The sequence below is a fragment of the Rhinopithecus bieti genome, unplaced genomic scaffold (assembly GCF_001698545.2).
Source record: "Rhinopithecus bieti isolate Rb0 unplaced genomic scaffold, ASM169854v2 scaffold_40150, whole genome shotgun sequence".
In the NCBI taxonomy this organism is placed as follows: domain Eukaryota; kingdom Metazoa; phylum Chordata; class Mammalia; order Primates; family Cercopithecidae; genus Rhinopithecus; species Rhinopithecus bieti.
In genome coordinates this window covers 199,843-219,401 of record NW_016816382.1, presented here as the reverse complement: position 1 = coordinate 219,401, position 19,559 = coordinate 199,843, and the positions used below count along the sequence as shown (strand labels likewise).

General features: G+C 38.2%; 1 protein-coding gene across 4 annotated transcripts in view; it reads right to left on the bottom strand.

Moving 5' to 3' along the window:
- Nucleotides 1-367: 367 nt before the first annotated feature.
- ZNF483 (zinc finger protein 483) overlaps nt 368-19,559 on the bottom strand; it is a 31,235-nt gene continuing 12,043 nt past the window's right edge. For 2 of the 4 annotated variants that reach the window (XM_017854819.1, XM_017854821.1), the window contains exon 6: nt 8,713-14,308. In XM_017854819.1, the coding sequence (XP_017710308.1) occupies nt 12,798-14,308 (1,511 nt within the window). In that variant the 3' untranslated portion in view covers nt 8,713-12,797. Of the gene's footprint in view, nt 456-8,712; nt 14,309-19,559 lie in introns of those variants that run through there. The other 2 variants (XM_017854820.1, XM_017854822.1) reach the window with 2 other exon arrangements.

The window sequence follows — 19,559 nt, the reverse complement described above, 5'->3', positions numbered from 1 at the left end:
TCCCCTTTGCCCTTCTGCCATAATTTCCTGAGGCCTCCCAGCCATGTTTCCTATATAGCCTTCAGAACTGTGAGTCAATTAAGCCTCTTTTCTTCATAAATTACCCAGTCTCAGGTAGTTCTTTATAGCAGTGTGAGAAAAGAATACACATATTGTTTAGAGGAAAAATTTCATTAACAGAGCACAGTAGAATATAGCACAACTGCCTTCTGATGGGGTACTAATGGAATCTGGAAAGATTTAGGAGGTGGAGGCATCAGGTTTTCTGGAAGTAGGGAGGAAATCAGAGGCTAAAAAGAGTTTGAAAATGTGCATAGAACAGTTTGAGCTCAAGTTGCCAGTCTTACCTTATTTTGCCAGGTGATTATCAATTCATCACAATTCCCACAGGAAATGAGAGGCATTATCTTTTACCAAATAGAACTTGATAGGCTATTAACTTGGGCACCCTGGGCCTGGAGGAGGATAGAAATAAGATAGAAGACTAAAAACAGGATACTAAGTGGAAGTCTGAATAAAAGCGGATGAACTCCAACTCCTATCCCACCATGCAGCATGCCTCTGCCTGCTCCCCAGTAATGGTAGCCAGGCTTATATCCCCCATGCTGACTGGGACATCCTTCTCTGGGGAAATTATAAGAGCAGCCTCTGGAGAAATTACACTTCTCAAAGGAAAATTAACAGGCACTGACATTTAGGGTCCCAAAGGCAAAAAGTAGGTGACACTCAAAGTTTCTAACTCAAAGACCCTGGACGTTAGTTGTAAACCCTGAGCAGATTAGACTTCAGATTGTCTCCCTTGGGTAAAATACAGTGATCTCCCCTTATTTAAAGTTTCACTTTCCGTGGTTTCAGTTACCCTCAATCAATCTTGGCCCCAAAATATTAAATAGAAAATTCCAGAAATAAACAATTCATAAGTTTTAAATTGTGTGTTCTGAGTAGCTCGATGAAACCTCTTGCCATCCTGCTCCGTGCCTCCTAGGGCACAAATTATCCCTTTGTCCAGCATATCCATGTCATCTATACTACCTGCCTGTTAGTCACTTAGTAGCCTTCTCGGTTATCAGACTGACAAAACATACAACATACAGGGTTTGGTACTATCTGAGGTTGTAGACATCCACTCGGGGTCTTGGACCATATCCCCCATGGATAAGGGGGATGGATACTGTATGCATTATGTGTGGGAAGAGATTGGTGACCAAAAGAAAAGACTGTGGTAGAAATAATCTATGTGCTCACCACAACGAGGGGAAAGTTGTATTTCAAGTCTCTCTTTAAGTTAGGTTAGGGTTATATGATTGATCTCTGGGCAACAGAAGAGTAGAAGTGACTTCTAAGACAGAGGTTCACAAACTTTCTTAGTTACAGTGTCCATAGTACCAGGGCCATCTTTCCACAATGCTCCCAGGCAAACAAACAAAAAACCTGTTAACTACCAATTCCATTTGCTAAGTAGTGAGTTCCAAATAACATAATAGTAGTAGTTTGTGATGTCAATAGTTGTAGTTGTGATAATCTCAAGATTTTAAAATATCTTGGGAAGCCCATGTGAGATCTCTACAGTGGCATGGGAAACCTTGGCACCTAGTTTGAAACCCGTGGTTCTCAGCTGTTTCTAGGCTAGTGCTTAAAAACAATGCACAATGCTCCAGTTTTTCCTTTCCCTGCCTCTGGGACGTTGGAAATCACGTGCTCCACACAGCATGGCTACAAACTATGGGAAAGCAACAAAACACTGGAAAGACCCCTGGGGAATAAACTTTGATTCGGTTAAGCTACTCCGATTTGTTGGGTTCTCTGAGGCTAGGACTGCTTACTGCAACTCAATATGGTAGTCACTTGAGGCTAGTGAGAAATGGAAATGCACACAGTGCCACATTTCACAATTTTAAAAACAGAAGCAGAGTCAAATACATTTCCACTAAATGTATCTTTATTTTGATAGAACTACAATTCACTTTAACCACTGCATCGCATAGGACACTGTTGTACTATAATGCTTGTACAGGAACGTGCATTATCACTAGTGTTACACGTAAACACGTCACCAATCTAGACAGTATTAACAGATTGAGTTCAGATGATTTTTTTTTCTATGCACAGATGTGTTTACTTGGATATTTTATGCAGATAGCACAAGATAGAGTATACCTATGCAAACAGCACAAGTTACAGTGATACCTATGTAAATCGGAATCCTAAAATGAGATACTTAATATTTTCATTATAATTATTTTCTAGGTTAAAAAATATGAAAAAATATTTAAATTTTAAACAAAGGCATATTACTGAGGCAGAATTCAGTGCAGATACAGAAGCTGGTACTACAACTGGCATAGTCAAGAAAGACGACTAGAAGACAGTATAGTGCACATTTAATGATGAACGGCAATTGCAATTTACTGCAGCAGAGCAAAATGGAAAAGCTGTCTGTTGTATTCAAAAGTGTTAAAGATATATAGTAGATAATACTTAACACAATATTTAAGACATGTAATTTTTAGCAACCATTTAGTGAGTTTAGGTCAAAAAAGAATACACAAAATTAGTCATATGAACTGAGTTAAATTTCTAACGAAACAATTTAAACAGCTTTTAAAAGGATCTGAGTTTGTAAACCTGGCAAGCTATAAAATAGCTTCTTACACGTGCATATACAAAGAAGAACCTTAGATGGAGAGATGAAGAAATTATCACGTTATCGTATTTAGAAAATGATGAGGAAAAGACCTTAAAAGACATTCACAAAAATTGAAAATCTCAATGAAACCATTAAACAATTTTGCTCTTGGATATACATGAACAAAATATATTTTGCTTATAGAATATATATATTTTAATAGACCAATTAATTCAAAATTTGAAAATTTCAAGTATTTTCTTTAGCCTTAGATGAACTGTTTGATATAAGACACTGTCCAAAGAAAACTCTGGGTATATTCTGTCTCAAAGAACCTCCAAATTCACAATGTCGATTCATGTAAAGGCAATGAAAAGTGAATTCATTGCCTAAAGGCTCAAACTCATGGCAGATATTTTTGACAATCTTCCATCTGTCAAAGAATTTCAGTTAGAGACAGAAAAGTTAGTTTCTATCACGAGGATGGGACTCCAGCTATGTTAAGTCAAAAGACCATCCGTGTTGGAATTTTAAAGCAAGAGGGTAAGTTTTCCCTCATTGCTTTATTCTATTGCATGATACACATTGAAAATATTTGTGTTCAGTTTTCTGAAGCAGACTCCAAGAAACGAGTCATGGATACAGGTGTTATAATTCTTCAGTACATACACACAAAAGCTATAGAATGTTGACAGTTTATGAAACTTCTGGGAAAAAAAAGATAATGTAACCAATGATCTTATTTACTTACCAATGTTACTTGGATGACTTACAAAAGAATTTTATAAGGATTTCGTGTACTAGAAAATCCAATTCAAGATTTCCTTGAAACAAAAGAAATGCTTACCAAATATTCAATCAAAGACAAAAAGCACTGTGATTCACATTTTCTCTCTAATATCACGCTGCATACGAACAAGCTAAATTTGAAGCTCCTAAAATTGGAAAAACTTGTGACCTGGCTAGACAGGTAAAAGAATTTATTTACAATAGAAACATTTCATAATACAAATAAAACAGAATAACTCACATATTTTTCAAATGAGTCAATATGCAGAAAATTTTAAATGTAATAAATGGTTGCAATAAGCAAAATCTGAAGAACGGTATGTTGTACTGATAAACTGTTTTGTTTCCATTTATACAATGCCTCATCAAATTTGATGCTAATAAACTGAATTGATACTGAATTTGCTTAAAAACAGTTTTGAAAGTGATATACGTTTGCCTAGATATTAAATGAATTTTTCTAATAAAAGATAAGTTTTATTAATGCGGATGCAAATATAAAAAAAAATTGGGGCTGTGTGCAGTGGCTCAGACCTGTAAACCGGCACTTTGGGAGGCCGAGACAGGCAGACTGCCTGAGCTTAGGAGTTGTAAAACAGCCTGGACAACACGGTGAAACCTCATCTCTACTAAAATAAAAAAATTAGCCAGGCATGGCAACATGCACCTGTAATCTCAGCTACTGGGGAGGCTGAGGCAGGAGAATCGCTGGAACCCAGGAGGCAGAGGTTGCAGTGAGCCGAGATCGCGCCACTGCACTCCAGCCTGGGTGACAAAGTGAGACTCCATCTCAGAAAAAAAAAAAAAAAAAAAAATTGGATACTCAATTCAGTTATTGGAATTAAGCATATTTAGAACAACAAAATATGTTTAGAAGAACTATGTGAATCTACTTATCAACTCTATGTTTTATAAATCTAAATGTGAGTTAAGTATTACAAATGAAAATTTTGTGTGTAGATTAAGACGTGCTGTGACACATTACATACCAGATTTCAAAAATAGTGCAAAAAATAATATAAAATGTCTCAATAATTTTTTACATTGATTACACGATGAAATATTATGGATATACTGGGTGAAGTAAAACACATTTTTAATTTTACCTGTTTTATTTTCTAAAAGTGGCTACTACAAAATTTGAAATTACGTATGTGGCTCACATTATATTACTGCTGGATGGTGCTGAAGTACCTAAAACACCTTCCAATCAGCTTGTAGAGCCCTGCTCTTAAATATAAATAGTCAAAGATCACCAGAGGCTTCAGGAAAGCCTCCAATGTGAGAGACAGAAAACAGGTAAAAACAACTCAAAGGAAACAGCGATAATGCAGGGAGCAGAATAACACAGAAACACACTATAATTAACATGCTCAGAGAAAAAATACTTCACCTATGAAACAAAACCAATTAGAAAAAAGGAACAGAGAATCACATAATGCACTTGGAAATAAAAATATGACAGCAGAGATAAAACATTCACAACATTTAATAGTAGAGCTGGAAGATAAAGTTGAAGAAATCTTCAAGAAAGTAGGAAAAATCAAAGACATGGAGAGAGTGGCCCAGGAATCCACCTCTCCACCTAGATAATAATTACATCGGCAGAAAGTTCCTAAAGTGATTATTTTGGGAGCACATTGAGTCCATCTGAACACTTGTAGCTTCTAGGGGAAATCCTGACTGGTAAATTGCAGTTAACATTGGTGGATTTCAGCCTTCAGTGAAGTAGCAGCTACCCATCCCCCACCCACTCCATGGAAGGCAGCTGTGGAGACACAACCCCACATTTCTGGTTCAGCTTGCTGCTGCCAGGGTGGACAATAAAAGCCACTTCCTCCAAATATCAGGGTTCTGATTGTAGATATCTACTTCTGATCACAGAGGAAGAGCAGACACAGAAGCAAGCTACCATTCTCCCAACCCCCAACTGGCTAAAGTGGCTTCCAGGAGAAAAAAGGGATGACACCTGTTTTTCTGGACATTCAAAAAACTGTGTATCTAGGAGAATTTAGAAAGCCATTGCCCCTGCCCAGGGAAAAACACAGGCTCTGAAAAGAACTGAGACAACTTTAGGCATTCAACACAGGCTGATCCCTAGCACAGAGACAGTCTACGACAATAAAACAAAAATGAAAACAAAAAACACACAATACACACACACACATACACACACACACACACACAAATAAAAAAAAAAAAACCCTGGGGGAAAAGGAATAATCTGATTTCCAGAGCTGCCACATTATAAGATTCAAATGTCTAGCTGTCAACAAAAACAATCACAATGCATACAAAGAAACAAGAAAGTATGGACCATTCAAAGGCACAAAATAAACCAACAAAAATGGACACGAGGAAGACCAAACATTGACTTGCTAGACAGACTTTAAACCAACTGCCTTAAAGATGCTCAAAGAGCTAAGTGAAAGTTCTGACTGTGTTGACACATCAGAAGAGAAAATGAAGAAGACTGAAGCTTCAAAGCAGAAAAATGAAGGGAATATGTATCATTCACCATTAACTTAGAAGGCAAGGGTCCACTTTACAAAAGAACCACAAACATTTAGAAAATCAATGGGGAACACTGTCGCCACCACCACCACCACCACCCCAGAAGAGCTACAGGTAGGTTTAGCAAAGCTTGTAGATGATCAGACCTGCTCTGATCATCTACAAGGGAGAGAGACCTAAGAACTCCAACCTGGAAGAACCTCTCTACATCAGACTTCATAAAAAAGACTCCCAGAGAGGTATCTCACCAATTTCTCAGGGTGAAAAACACTTTGATTGGAAGTTGCAACTTACTGAGCACCAAAGGATTCACTCAGCAGAGGAACCTCACATGTGTTCTGGCTTGAGGGAAGTTTTCTCAGTTCAGACCTCTATAGGCACTAACACTTCCACACAAGGGAGAAACCCTAAAATGTGCTACATTTTATGAAAAGCATTTTGACGGTGTGCTTTTCAGAATCGTAAGATATTTCTCCCCAATGATCAAGAAATTCCACATCTGATAAAACTATTCTGAGGTGAAAACAAAACAAGAGCAAAACAAAATTAAATATTTATTCATATACTCACACACACAGAGAACCTCCAGTGACTCTCTATTGCACTAATAAAGCAATAAACCACTCTACAGAACTGGAAAGGTCTTTGTGGTGCAGGTTCTGAACTATGGCAACAAGCACTGCAACTGACTCCTACCATCACCCCACAGAGACACGAAGACAAGTTATAATCAAGCTCTTGAAATCCAAAGAGAAAAAGGAGACTCTCAAAAGTGGCAAGAGATAAGCAAATCATCACATAAAAGGGATCCTCAGTGAGACTGCTGATTGCTCATCAGAAACCTTGGAAGCTAGAAGCCTGTGGTGTTGTTATACTCATAGCGCAGAGAGAAAAAAACAAAACAAAACAAAACAAAACCGTCAACTGAGAATTCTATATCCAGCAAAACTGTCCTTCAAACAAGAATTTATCAATAAAAGGAAATTACCTTAACATAATAAAGGTCAAATATGAAAAAACCACAGCTAACATCATATGGAATGATACAAAATTGAAAGCATCTCAGGAAACGGCACAGATGCCTGCTAGTGCTGCTTCTATTCAACACAGTAATGGAAGTCCTAGCCAGAGCAATTGGCAAGTTAAAGCCATCCAAATTGGGAAGAAGGAAAAATGATCTATTTGCAGATGCCATAATCTTATATTTAAAAATCCCAAAAATTTCACAAGAAACTGTTATGACTAATAAATTCAGCAAAGTTGCAAGATACAAAATCAACACTCAAAACTCAGTTATGCTTTACTAACAAAGACCCATTTACAACAGCATCAAAAACAATAAAATACTCAAGAATAAACTTGACCAAGGAGGCAAAAGGCTTGTACAATGACAACTATAACACATTGCTGAAAAAATTAAAGATGGCACAAATACATGGAAAGACACCTTGGGTTTACAGAATGTAATGTTTGATATTATTAATATGTCCACGTTACCCAAAGCGATCTACAAATTCAATGCAAGCCCAATCTCCATGCCATTTTCCACAAAAACCAACCAACCATCCTAAAATTCATTTGAAATCTTAAGGACCCCCGAATAGCCAAAACAATTTGGGAAAGAACAAAGCTGGAGGCCTCACACTTCCTCATTTCAAAAACATACTACAGGAAAACATAGTGTAATCCTGATTACAAAACATTACTGGAGTAATCAAAATAGCATGGTACTGGCATAAAGACAAACATACAGACCAAAGGAACAGAGTAGACAGTCAGAAATAAACATGCATGTATATGGTCACATGATCTTTGACGAGAGTGCAAAGAATGCATGATACAGAAAGGATAGTCTCTTCAACAGATGGGGCTGGGAAAACTGGATATTCGCATGCAAAAGAAGGAAGATGGGCCCTTCACTATACATAAAAATCAAAATGGTTAAAAGACTTAAACAAAAGACCTGAAACTACAAAACTCTTAGAACAGGAGAAAAGCTTCATGACATTGGATTTGGCAATGGTTTCTCGGGCATGACAACGAAAGCACAGGGAACGAAAGAAAAAATAGAAAAATTGAACTTCACCAAAATTAAAACCTTTTTTCAAAGAGCATTAGGAATAGAATGAAAAGGCAACTCACACAGAATGGAAGAAAGTATTTGCAAATCATTTACCTGAAAAGTTCTTTATATATTCTGGGTATACAAAGCACTTCTACATCTAAACAACAACGGCAACAAAACCAATTAAAAAATGGGCAGGCCGGGCGCGGTGGCTCAAGCCTGTAATCCCAGCACTTTGGGAGGCCGAGACAGGCGGATCACGAGGTCAGGAGTTCGAGACTATCCTGGCTAACACGGTGAAACCCCGTCTCTACTAAAAAATACAAAAGCTAGCCGGGCGAGGTGGCTGGCGCCTGTAGTCCCAGCTACTCGGGAGGCTGAGGCAGGAGAATGGCGTAAACCCAGGAGGCGGAGCTTGCAGTGAGCTGAGATCCGGCCACTGCAGTCCAGCCGGGCGACAGAGCGAGACTCCGTCTCAAAAAAAAAAAAAAAAAAAAGGCAAAGGACTTCAATCAACATTTCTCCAAAGAGATACAAATGGTCAATAAGCACATAAAAAGACAGTCAACATCACTAATCACTAGGGAAATGCAAAACAAAACTAGAATAAGATACCACTTCAAACCCATTAGGATGTTTGTTATAAAAAAGAAATAGAAAGTGTTAGCAAGGCCGGGGATATTGAAAAAACCCTTGCACATAGCTGGTGGGAATTTAGAATAGTGTAGTTCCATTTCCTCAGGAAGTTAAACATAGAATCATCATAAGATAAAGCAATTCCATTTCTAGGTATATACTTAAAAGAACAGAAAACACCACTGATTATAGCAATGTTATTCTTGATAGCCAAAATGGTGGAAACAACTTAAATGTCCACTGGCAGATAAAAGGATAAACAAAATGTGGTATACAAGTACAATGGAATATTATTCACCCTTAAAAAGGAATTAAATGGAATATTATTCAGCCTTAAAAAGGAATTAAATTCTGATACGTGCTATGACACAGCAGAACCTTGAAAACATAATGCTAAGTGGAATAAGCCACACACAAAAGGGCAAATATTGTATGATTCCATTCATGCCAAGTAATTAGAACAAATTTGTACAGATAGGAAGTAGAACAGTGGTTACCAGGAGCCTAAGGAGGAGAAAATGGGGCATTATTGTTTAAGGAGTACAGAGTTTCAGTTTGGGATGATGAAAAAGTTCTGGAGATGGACAGTGGTGATGACTGCAAAAAATGTGAACCTATCTAAATGCTACTGAGTTGTATAACCAAAAAGTGTTTAAATGGTTAATTTTACGCTATATATATTTTACTACATTAAAAGTAATTCTAAAATAAATAAAGTTAATTTATTGACAAAAACCTTGCCTTGTCTTGTGACATGAAAAAAAATTTACACAAGCTCATTAAGAGGGAACATTATTTAAAGCAAGGACTTCATTTTAAAGTAAAATGTGTCACAGTGCTCTTAATAAAAGCAATCCTATAAGGAATCAAAAGACGTTTAAAGCCTTTTGATAATGTGACTTAATGCAAAAGTGAATTTAAATATTTGGGTGATGGGCAGAGTGAATGTCCTGCAGGCAATTATACAGACTTAGCTACTGAAATCAATACTTTGATAAATTATTATCCAACAGAGTTTGAGGCTGCCCTCTGTAGCTAGTACATGGTATTTAGAAAGTTCATATTGGATAAAGGATTTATATCCACAATAAAAAGGACTACAACACAATATCAGCAACTCCATTTTTAAATAGACAAAAAATCTGGCAATAAAACACTTCACTAAGATACATGAATGGCTGAAGAGCACATAAAAGATGCTTTGACATTATTCATCATCTGGAAAATCAAAGTTAAAACCACAAAGGAATATTTCAAACACTAGAATGGGTACAATTTTTAAAAAACAGACAATGACTGGCAAGATTGTAGAGAAATGGGAACCCTCACATGTTACTAGTCAGAATGTAAAGTAATGCGATCACTTTGGAAAACAATTTGGCAGTTTCCTAACAAAGTTAAACAAAAATTTACCATATGACAAAGCAACTCCCCTCAGGCATCTGCCTAAGAAAAATGAAAACATGTCCACACAAAGGTTTGCACGCTAATGTTCAAAACACTTGCATACCAAAAAGCAGCATTATTCCTAACAGGCAAAACTGGAAAACCTCAAATGTTCTTCAACTAGTGAATGTACAAAGGATCCACATAATGTAATGTTATTCATGATAAAAAGGAATAAAGTACTAGTATGTTACAATATGGATGAACTTAAAACACATTAATGAAAAAACATGGAAAGATCACATATAACATAAAATGTACAGAAAAAAACAACTCTAGAGACACAAAGTAGACTGAGTAGTGGGTGCCTGGGATTAGAAGTTGGAAGGGAGATTAACTGTAAACTGGAATAAGGGATCTTACTGGGATGATGTTCTAAAAAATGGATTATGGTAATGGTTACACAACTCAGCAAATTTACTAAAATTCACTGAATTGTACACTTGATATGGTTTTAATGATATGTAATTTGTACCTCAGTAAATTCGTTTAAAAAAATGTTTACACTCTAGATTCCCAATGGATACTGGGATAAAACATTGTTATGAATGTTAGGGAGTCTAAGAGTAATCATCCTGGAACAAATCTCTTCTGAAGTCTTTCACATGCTTCTTCAACTCTTTCTACAAATTATATTTTTCAGAAAACAAAACTTAAACCAAGTGTTTTGTCTTTTCAGACAAAAACTTAAAACCATCATGAATGATTCTCATTATAAACATTCCTTTCATGGCTAGCATGTGATTGGTTGGTCTGCTGAGCAATAACTATGCAGACCAATTTATCACATGGCAATATTTAAACTGCAGGCTTGGGGTTGGGGAGGCAGCAAAAACCTTCTCCCAGAGGTAGCATTTCACACCTACATACATTAGTCACAGTAAATGTTCCTGAGTCTAAGATCAGCATTAAGGATCGCTTTACTTCCATAAACCAAGAATTTTCTTGTTTAGCTCTCTTTCTATAGGAGCTGCCTACAATTTCAACTTTAGGAACTTATTTCTAGACCATTGTCAATGGGGTTTCTCCAGAACCCTATGACCTGAAGCCAAAATCTCACTCATTCAGGGCCTTAAGTTCCTTTTTCAGTTGGAAATTATTATTCAGACTCCACCAATAAAATTTATAAGGAATAATCCACCAATACCCGTATATTCCATTCCTCTGAGGTCTAATTTCATGAAAGAAAACTTAACTGAAAATTTTTTCTGTATCAATTCTACATCCATTCCCTGAACTTTACTTGCTATCAATGGGGTCTCTTTAGATTTTAGGGTATCTATTCTCCAAATGGTAGGGGTTATAACATAACATTCCTACGGTGGGAAAGTCAGGTTACATACATGAGAGAACTAGCTAAGTCAGAAAGTAGATTCCCCATCAAAAGGTGGCAGCTGCTACCCAGGACCAGCTGAGCGCTTTACAGAAATATAAGCCCAGTGTTGTTAGCCCTTATAATTTTTTAAGACAAGCATTGTTTTTAGTATGGAATGCCCCAATTTTAGACAGCGGCAACAATGTATACATACACACACACACACACACACACACACACACACACACACGCACACCCCAAGCAAATTGTTAGAACAGCTTTTAACTGCTGCCATACAGAATGCTTACACTCCAGTTGCAAAAAAATGTACTTGCTACAGGCAAAATTGTTTTAAAGTAGAATTTTTGCAAACCAAAATCCATCCAGAACGGCTCTGTTTTCAGCACACTTCCTTCGCCTCAGCCCCCATCTATTTTCCTAGGACTGTTACTCTCACGGCTGAGATGACTCCTGTGCAAGCTCTCTGGCTTCTCAGTCCCTTTGGCCAATGCCAAAAGAAAAAGAGCTCCCTTGGCCAATTAAAATACTCCCTCAAGGAAAAGTCATTTGAGCTTCACTGGCCCATTCCTAGTTACAGCATTTCAGGGATTCCTGCACAAAGTTTTCAACAACTACACTGCATTCTCACTAAGCTAGAAGTCCAGCATCCCGGGAACCAGGCTTGGTGGAGTGTACCCGTAATGTCAGCTACTCAGGAAACTGAGATGGAAGGATCACTTGAGCCCAGGAGTTCAAGAACAGCATGGGCAACATAGTGAGACACCATCCCAAAAAAAAAAAAACGGAAAAAAAAAAAAAAAAAAGAAGTCCAGCATCCTGAATAGTGGTATTCTTCACTAGAGAAACTTGAAAGTAATGACAAATAAAAAAAAAAAAAAACTTATGTCCACAGCTTCAGAGATTATCAGGAATATCAAAAAACCAAAACTAAAAAACCAAAATGACAAAATCATTAGTCCCATCCCTTCATTCTGCTGGTAAAGAAAATAAAAGGTCAAATGACTTGTCCAAGGTGTATACAGCAAGTTGGTTGGCAAACTGGGACAGAATCCAAGTTATCTGACTGCAGTCAAGTTCTCTTTCCATCACACTACATGGTAGTGCAAGAAATCAGAGGGCAATCCCCTGAAGAAAAGAGTTTTTCCAATTCGTTTGGCCTCAGAATCAATTTGCATTCTTCCCTTTCCAGTGACTTTACCAACTAATTACTGTTTACCAGCTGTTGCCATTCTTGAAAAGAAGAGGGATGAATGGGCAAAAGAATATTTTTCCTAACTGAATTTATGAAAGTTGCAGCTACTGATCAATATTTTAAGTTTATATCCCAGGGTTTCAGTAACTGACAATTTGAATTAAATTCCCCCCACCTTAATGTAGTTCCAGGATTATTCTGCAGCATGAAATCCCCGATGTCTAATGAGGCCTGAATTACTTTTAAATGTCTTCTCACATTCGTTACATTCATATTCTCTCCTTCCGGTATGAATTTTTAGGTGTTCTACAAGGATAGAGCTTCGACTAAAGGTTGCACCACAATAGTTACATTCATAGGGTTTCTCTCCTGTATGAATTCGGTGGTGCTCATTAAGAGATGAACTCTGACTGAAGGACTTCCCACATTCTTTACATTTATAAGGTTTTACACCAGTATGAATTCTCTGATGACGACTAAGCAGTGAATGGGTTGGGAAGGCTTTCTCACATTGGTTACATTTGTAGGGTTTTTCTCCTGAATGAAGTCTTTGATGATAAATCACAGATGTAAAATGGCTAAAAGTCATTCCGCAATCATTACACAAATACGGTTTTTCTCCAGTGTGAATTCTCTGATGCCGGGTAAGGCATGAATTCTGTCTAAAGGCTTTTCCACATTCGCCACATTTATAGGGTTTCTCTCCAGTATGAATTCTCTGATGTTTGGAAAGGGATGAGCTATGACTGAAGGATTTTCCACAATTGTTACATGTATAGGGTTTTTCTCCAGTATGAATTCGCTGGTGCTGAATAAGAGATGAACTGTCACTGAAGGGTCTCCCACAGTCTTTACATTTATAAGGTTTTTCTCCAGTATGAATTCTCTGATGTTTAATGAGGTGAGCACTTAGGGTGAAACCTTTCCCGCAATCATCACATTTGAAGGGTTTCTCTCCACTGTGAGTTCTATGATGTGGTGTGAGTGATGAACTATCACTAAAAGCTTTTCCACATTCATTACACATATAGGGTTTTTCTCCAGTGTGAATTCTCCGATGTTTGGTGAGTGAGGCGCTATAGCCAAAGGCTTTTCCACACTTACTACATTTATGAGTTTTTTCTCCAGTCTCATTTCCCTCATCTTTATTTAAGGCTGCTTCTTGACATGAATCTTTCCGACATTTCTCACACATAGGGGTTTTTCTCCTAGAAAGAGTTGATCTTCTAATAAAGATTATCCCACACTTACTGCATTTTTGGGACCTATCCCCCAAATGAATCTTCTGACGTTTCTGATGTTCAGTAAGAGCTGAAGAGTGACTTAAGACTTTCCCACCATCATTAGATTTCCGTGACTTTTCTCCGGTGGTTTTCTCCTTGCGGTTCAGAACAAGGTCTGAATGAAAACTGAAGGGTTTCTTGCTTTCATTATACCTCCGAGATTTCTTCCTCAAGTAGACTCTCAGATGTTTAAGTAAGTCTGAAGTTTCTTTGAAATTATGTCCAAAGGGGCTTTTATCTGGGTCAAATTCCTCACCCCTATTGCCACTGCCAAGAGTTTTTTGTGTGACTGTTCCTTTTGAATTTCCCTGATTACTGTGATCCTCCTCTGAGCTGCCACAATATTGCTGGAATTCTTCCATCAAGCCATAATCATCATCCCTGAGGCATCTTTCTATTATTTTATCTAAAGCCGATTCATCTAAAAGAAATAAGAAATAGAGTATTTCCTGTTTGCAGGAAAGGAAGCTGTTGTATTTGGGTCTGAAATAAGAACACATTAGTAACTGCAAGGAATACAGTTTTGATGGTTCTCAAAAAGAGCTTTATAAAATAGAAAAGGAAAAGACAATATAGGGAAACAATGTAAACATATGGGTTAAGAAAAATATTGAGAAAGATGAAAAGTTTGTGCTTTACAGTTAGATGCAACTTTTCACCCTCATTCTGAATTTTTATAAGAGGTTCAGGACGGGCGTGGTGGCTCACGCCTGTAATCTCAGCACTTTGGGAGGCCGAGGCAGGCAGATAATGAGGTCAGGAGATCAAGACCATCCTGACTAACACGGTGAAACCCCATCTCTACTAAAAATACAAAAAATTAGCCAGGTGTGATGGCATGAGCCTGTGGTCCCAGCTACTCGGGAGGCTGAGGTAGGAAAATTGCTTGAACCCAGGAGGTGGAGGTTGCAGGGAGCCAAGACTGTGGCACTATGCTCCAGCCTAGGCAACAGAGCAAGGCTCCATCTCAAAAAAAAAAAAAAAAAAAAAAAAAAACAAGGTTCAAACCTATTCTCCCTATATCGTAATTTTTCTTTCCAACAATGATAGCACAAACATTTGTCCAATATTTACCAAATGCCAGGTACCGCACCAAGCACGATGTAATAGAAGTTAAGTACAATATACTGCACTTAATCTTCACAACAACCCTATGGAGTAGCTTTTATTACCATTCCAGTTTTATGGATGTGACAACTGGGAATATAAGAGTATTAAGTAGTCTGCCCAAGGTCACGTGATAGAGCCAGATTTTTTAACTTAATCTGAAACCAAAGCCCACGCTCTTGATCCCTATATCATATCACCTCTCCGCAAAGCAGACAAATAACACTACTTTGTTGAAAAGAGTAAACACATCACAGATATGCAGCACCACCAATATAGACTTTCAAAGATTACAAGTTGGCCCTATCAGCCTTACATATACACTAATCAGGCATCCATTTTAAGTCTCTCCTACACTGTTGCAGTTCCAGTACTATTCTTCTGACCTGTATACTTCCTACTACCTAGAATGCATTCCCACAGCACCCTCACTGTCACAAACATAAATCAGACAGGGCCTAGGGTTCAACTGCAACAATCTCCAGAGCTTTCTCCAACACCATACTCTCACTGATTATGCTATTCTCAGAATTTTGAATTCACTAATTAACTACATCTTGGCTTTTTGCCACAAGGTCACATTGTCACTTTTATGAAACTATTTTTTCAACAGATAATTATAAAATACAAAGTTACTCAAAATCATATTACCTAGAACTAATGGTTAATACACAATTCCGTATATTTCCTTTGATGTTTCTATATAGTTTAAAACAGAAAAACTGTATAATTTGTATTGTTATTCTTTTCACTTCGTATTGTTACTCTTTTCATTTATGATTATTTCCCATTTTACTGCTAATTTTTCTTTAAAAAAATTTTTTTTTTATTTTTAGAGACAGGGTCTTACTCTGTTGCCTAGGCTGGAGAGCAGTGGCATGATCACTGCTCACTGCAGCCTCAACCTCCCCAGCTCAAGCAATCCTCCCATCTCAGCCTTCCAAGTAGGTGGAACCACAGGCAGGTGCCATCACATCTGGCTAATTTTTAAAAAGTATCTGTAGAGATGGGGTCTCCCTGTGCTGATCAGGCTGGTCTTGAACAGCTGGCCTCAACTGATTCTCCCACCATGGCCTCCCAAAGTGCTGGGATTACAGGTATGAGCCACTGAACCCAACTCATTAATTCTTCATAAAGATAATTTTAATCAGTGACATAATCATCATATAGATACAATTGTTCATTCTCTTTCTTTTTTTTTGAAATGGAGTTTTGCTCTTGTTGCCCAGGCTGGATGCAATGTGCAATCTTGGCTCACTGCAATCTCTGCCTCCCGGGTTCAAGCCATTCTCCTGCCTCAGCCTCCCGAGTAGCTAGGAGTACAGGCATGTGCTACCATGCCCAGCTAATTTTGTATTTTTAGTAGAGATGGGGTTTCTCCATGTTGGTCAGGCTGGTCTTGAAATCCTGACCTCAGGTGATCCACCCGCCTTGGCCTCCCAAAGTGCTGGGATTACAGGCGTGAGCCACCATACCCAGCCTCATTCTCTTATTGAACCTTTATCAAATAATACTTCCTGAAAAACAGAGTCATGAAGGCAGAATTACTAAACCAAAGGGCAGAAACTAGGTTATACTGCTTTACATGACACATGAGGAGCAGAAGCCCCTGAATACTATCTCTGATCAAATATTCTTTAGATCTTTGCAAATTTAATTCATAATAAATAGTATTATTGCTTTAAATGTGCACTGCATTGCTAACCAGTGAGTTTGAACAATTTTTTCATGTTCACGAGCTATTTAAATTTTAAATTTTGTTGGTGATCCATTCAAGTTAGTCCATTTTCCTAACAGACTTAGTGTTCCTTATTGATTTGAATGAGTTTTTTTTTTTTTATGAAATGAAGTCTCACTCTCTCACCCCAGCAATCTCTGCTCACTGCAACCTCCACCTCCCGGGTTCAAGCAATTCTCCAGTCTCAGCCTCCTGAGTAGCTGAGACTACAGCTGCCCACCACCACACCTGGCTAATTTTTGCATTTTTTAGTAGAGACGGGGTTTTACCATGTTGGCCAAGCTGGTCTCGAACTCCTGACCTCAGGTGATCCATCTGCCTTGGCCTCCCAAAGTGCTGGGATTATAGGTGAGCCACGACACCTAGCTGAGGTTTTTTTTTTTTTAAATAAATTATGGCCATTGACTGCTGTATCTGTCAAAAACTTTCTTCTCCAGTATGTCGTAAATAACTTTTAAAACAAGCTGTATATCAACATGAGGCTTTTTTGTTTGATGTAAGATAACTGGGGAAGGAACATATATTTATACCGGTGTGCTAGAACTCCTCATAACACTTTCAGAATCCATCTTTTAAATTCCCCTCCAAAATGCTACTTAAATGTGATAAAACAACTATTGTCCTTTATATATGTAATCACAGTTGACCCTTGAACAACATAAATTTGAACTGCAAGTGTCCATTTACAGGTGGATTTTTGTTTTTCTAAGAGATGGGGTCTTGATCTGTCATCCAGGCTGGAGTACAGTGGCATGATTGTAGCTCACTGCAACCTCTAACTCCTGGGCTGAAGCAATCCTCCTACCTCGGCGCACACCACTGCGCCTGGCTGGTTTTTAAATTTTTTGTAGAAACAGGGTCTCATTATGCTGCCCAGGCTGGTCTCAAACTCCTGGCTTCAAGTGGTCTTCCCGTTTTGGCCTCCCGAAGTGTTGAGATTACAGGTGGGAGTCACCATGCCCAGCCTGTGATTTTTTTTCAATAAACACGTTAGAAAAATTTTTGGAGATCTGTGACAATTGGAAAAAACTTGCAGACAAACTGTGTAGCCTAGACATGTCAAAAAAAAAAAGTCTTGAATTTTTAAGATATATAGATAGATAATAGTCTATTTTGTCATTTATTGCTATAAAATGTACACAAATTATAAAGTTAAAATTTATCAAAACGTACACACACACTTACAGGCCATACTTGGTGTCATTCACAGTCTAGAGAAATGTAAGCAAATGTAAAGATACAGTATTAAATAATAACTGGGCCAGGCACAGTAGCTCACCCCCATAATCTCCACCACTTTGGGAGGCCAAGGTAGGCAGTTTGTTTCAGCTCAGGAGTTGGAGACCAGCCTGAGCAACATGACGAAACTCTGTCTCTACAGAAAATACAAACATTAGCTGAATATGGTGGCATGTGCCTGTAGTACCAGCTACTCAAGAAGCTGAGGTGAGAGGATTGCTTGAACCCAGGAGGTAGAGGCTATAGTGAGCCGTGATCATGCCACTGCACCCTAGCCTGGATGACAGAGCAAGACCCTGTCTCAAAATAATAATAATAATAGTAACTGCATAAAACGAACTATAGTACATACTATACACTGTAATAATTTCATAGGCACCTCTTGTTGGTATTGCAATGAGCTCAAATGTCTGCCCTAAGTATCCACTTAAAATGCCAGGAAGGCCAGGTGCAGTGGCTCACGCCTGTAATTCCAACATTTTGGGAAGCCAAGGCAGGCAGATCACTTGAGGTCAGGAGCTTGAGACCAACGTGGTTAAACTCTGTCTCTACCAAAAACACAAAATTTAGCTGGGTGTGGTGGTGCATACCTATAATCACAGCTACTCGGTAGGCTGAGGCAGGAGAATCGCTGGAACCCAGGAGGTGGAGGCTGCAGTGAGCTGACATCACACCACTGCACTCCAGCCTGGGTGACAGAGTGAGACTCTGTCTCCAAAAAAAAAAAAACAAAAGCCCTATCATGCTAATCATCTCCATGTAAGCTGTTTATGTCTCCAGGAAATTGCCTATCACAGTAAAAATGGATCTCTTGCAGTTCTCTCCTATTTTTCATTGTCTTTAGTGCAATACTGTAAAACTTGAATAACATCACGGGACCCAAAGTGCTGCTAGTAGCACTGGAAGTGCTGCCAACAAGCACAGAATAGTCATGATACTTCAAGAAAAAGCTGAACTGCTTGATATGCACCATAGACTAAGGTCTGCAGCTATAATTGTCTGCCATTTCAGACAGACAACATAAACTTCGTGATCTGTACACACGGTACAGTGCTGTAAATGTATTTTCTCTTTTTGCCTTAATAGCATTTTTCTCTGGCTTACTAGAATATAGTATATAACAAACATATGTAATTCTGTTTATCAATAAGGCTTCAGGTCAACAGTAGGCTATTAGTAGTTAAGTTTTTGGAGAGTTAATGGTTATACATGGATTTTCAACTGTATGGGCGGAGGGGGTCAGTGCCCCTAATCCTCATGTTGTTCAAGGGTCAATTGTATACCGGAAGCAGCCAATAAGTTGACTACAATAAATGTTTGAGAAGATGGAATACAGCAAGATGGATTATTGCTTCTTTCTTTGAGATAAACCAAGGTATCGCTACATGTAATAACTTATTTTTATTTTCATTTTTTTTTTTTTGAGACGGGGTCTCGCTCTGTCGCCCAGGCTGGAGTGCTGTGGCGCGATCTTGGCTCAGTGCAAGCTCTGCTTCCCAGGTTCAAGCAATTCTCCTGCCTCAGCCTCCCAAGTAGCTGGGATTATAGGCACCCGTCGCCATGCCCAGCTAATTTTTTTTTTTTTGAG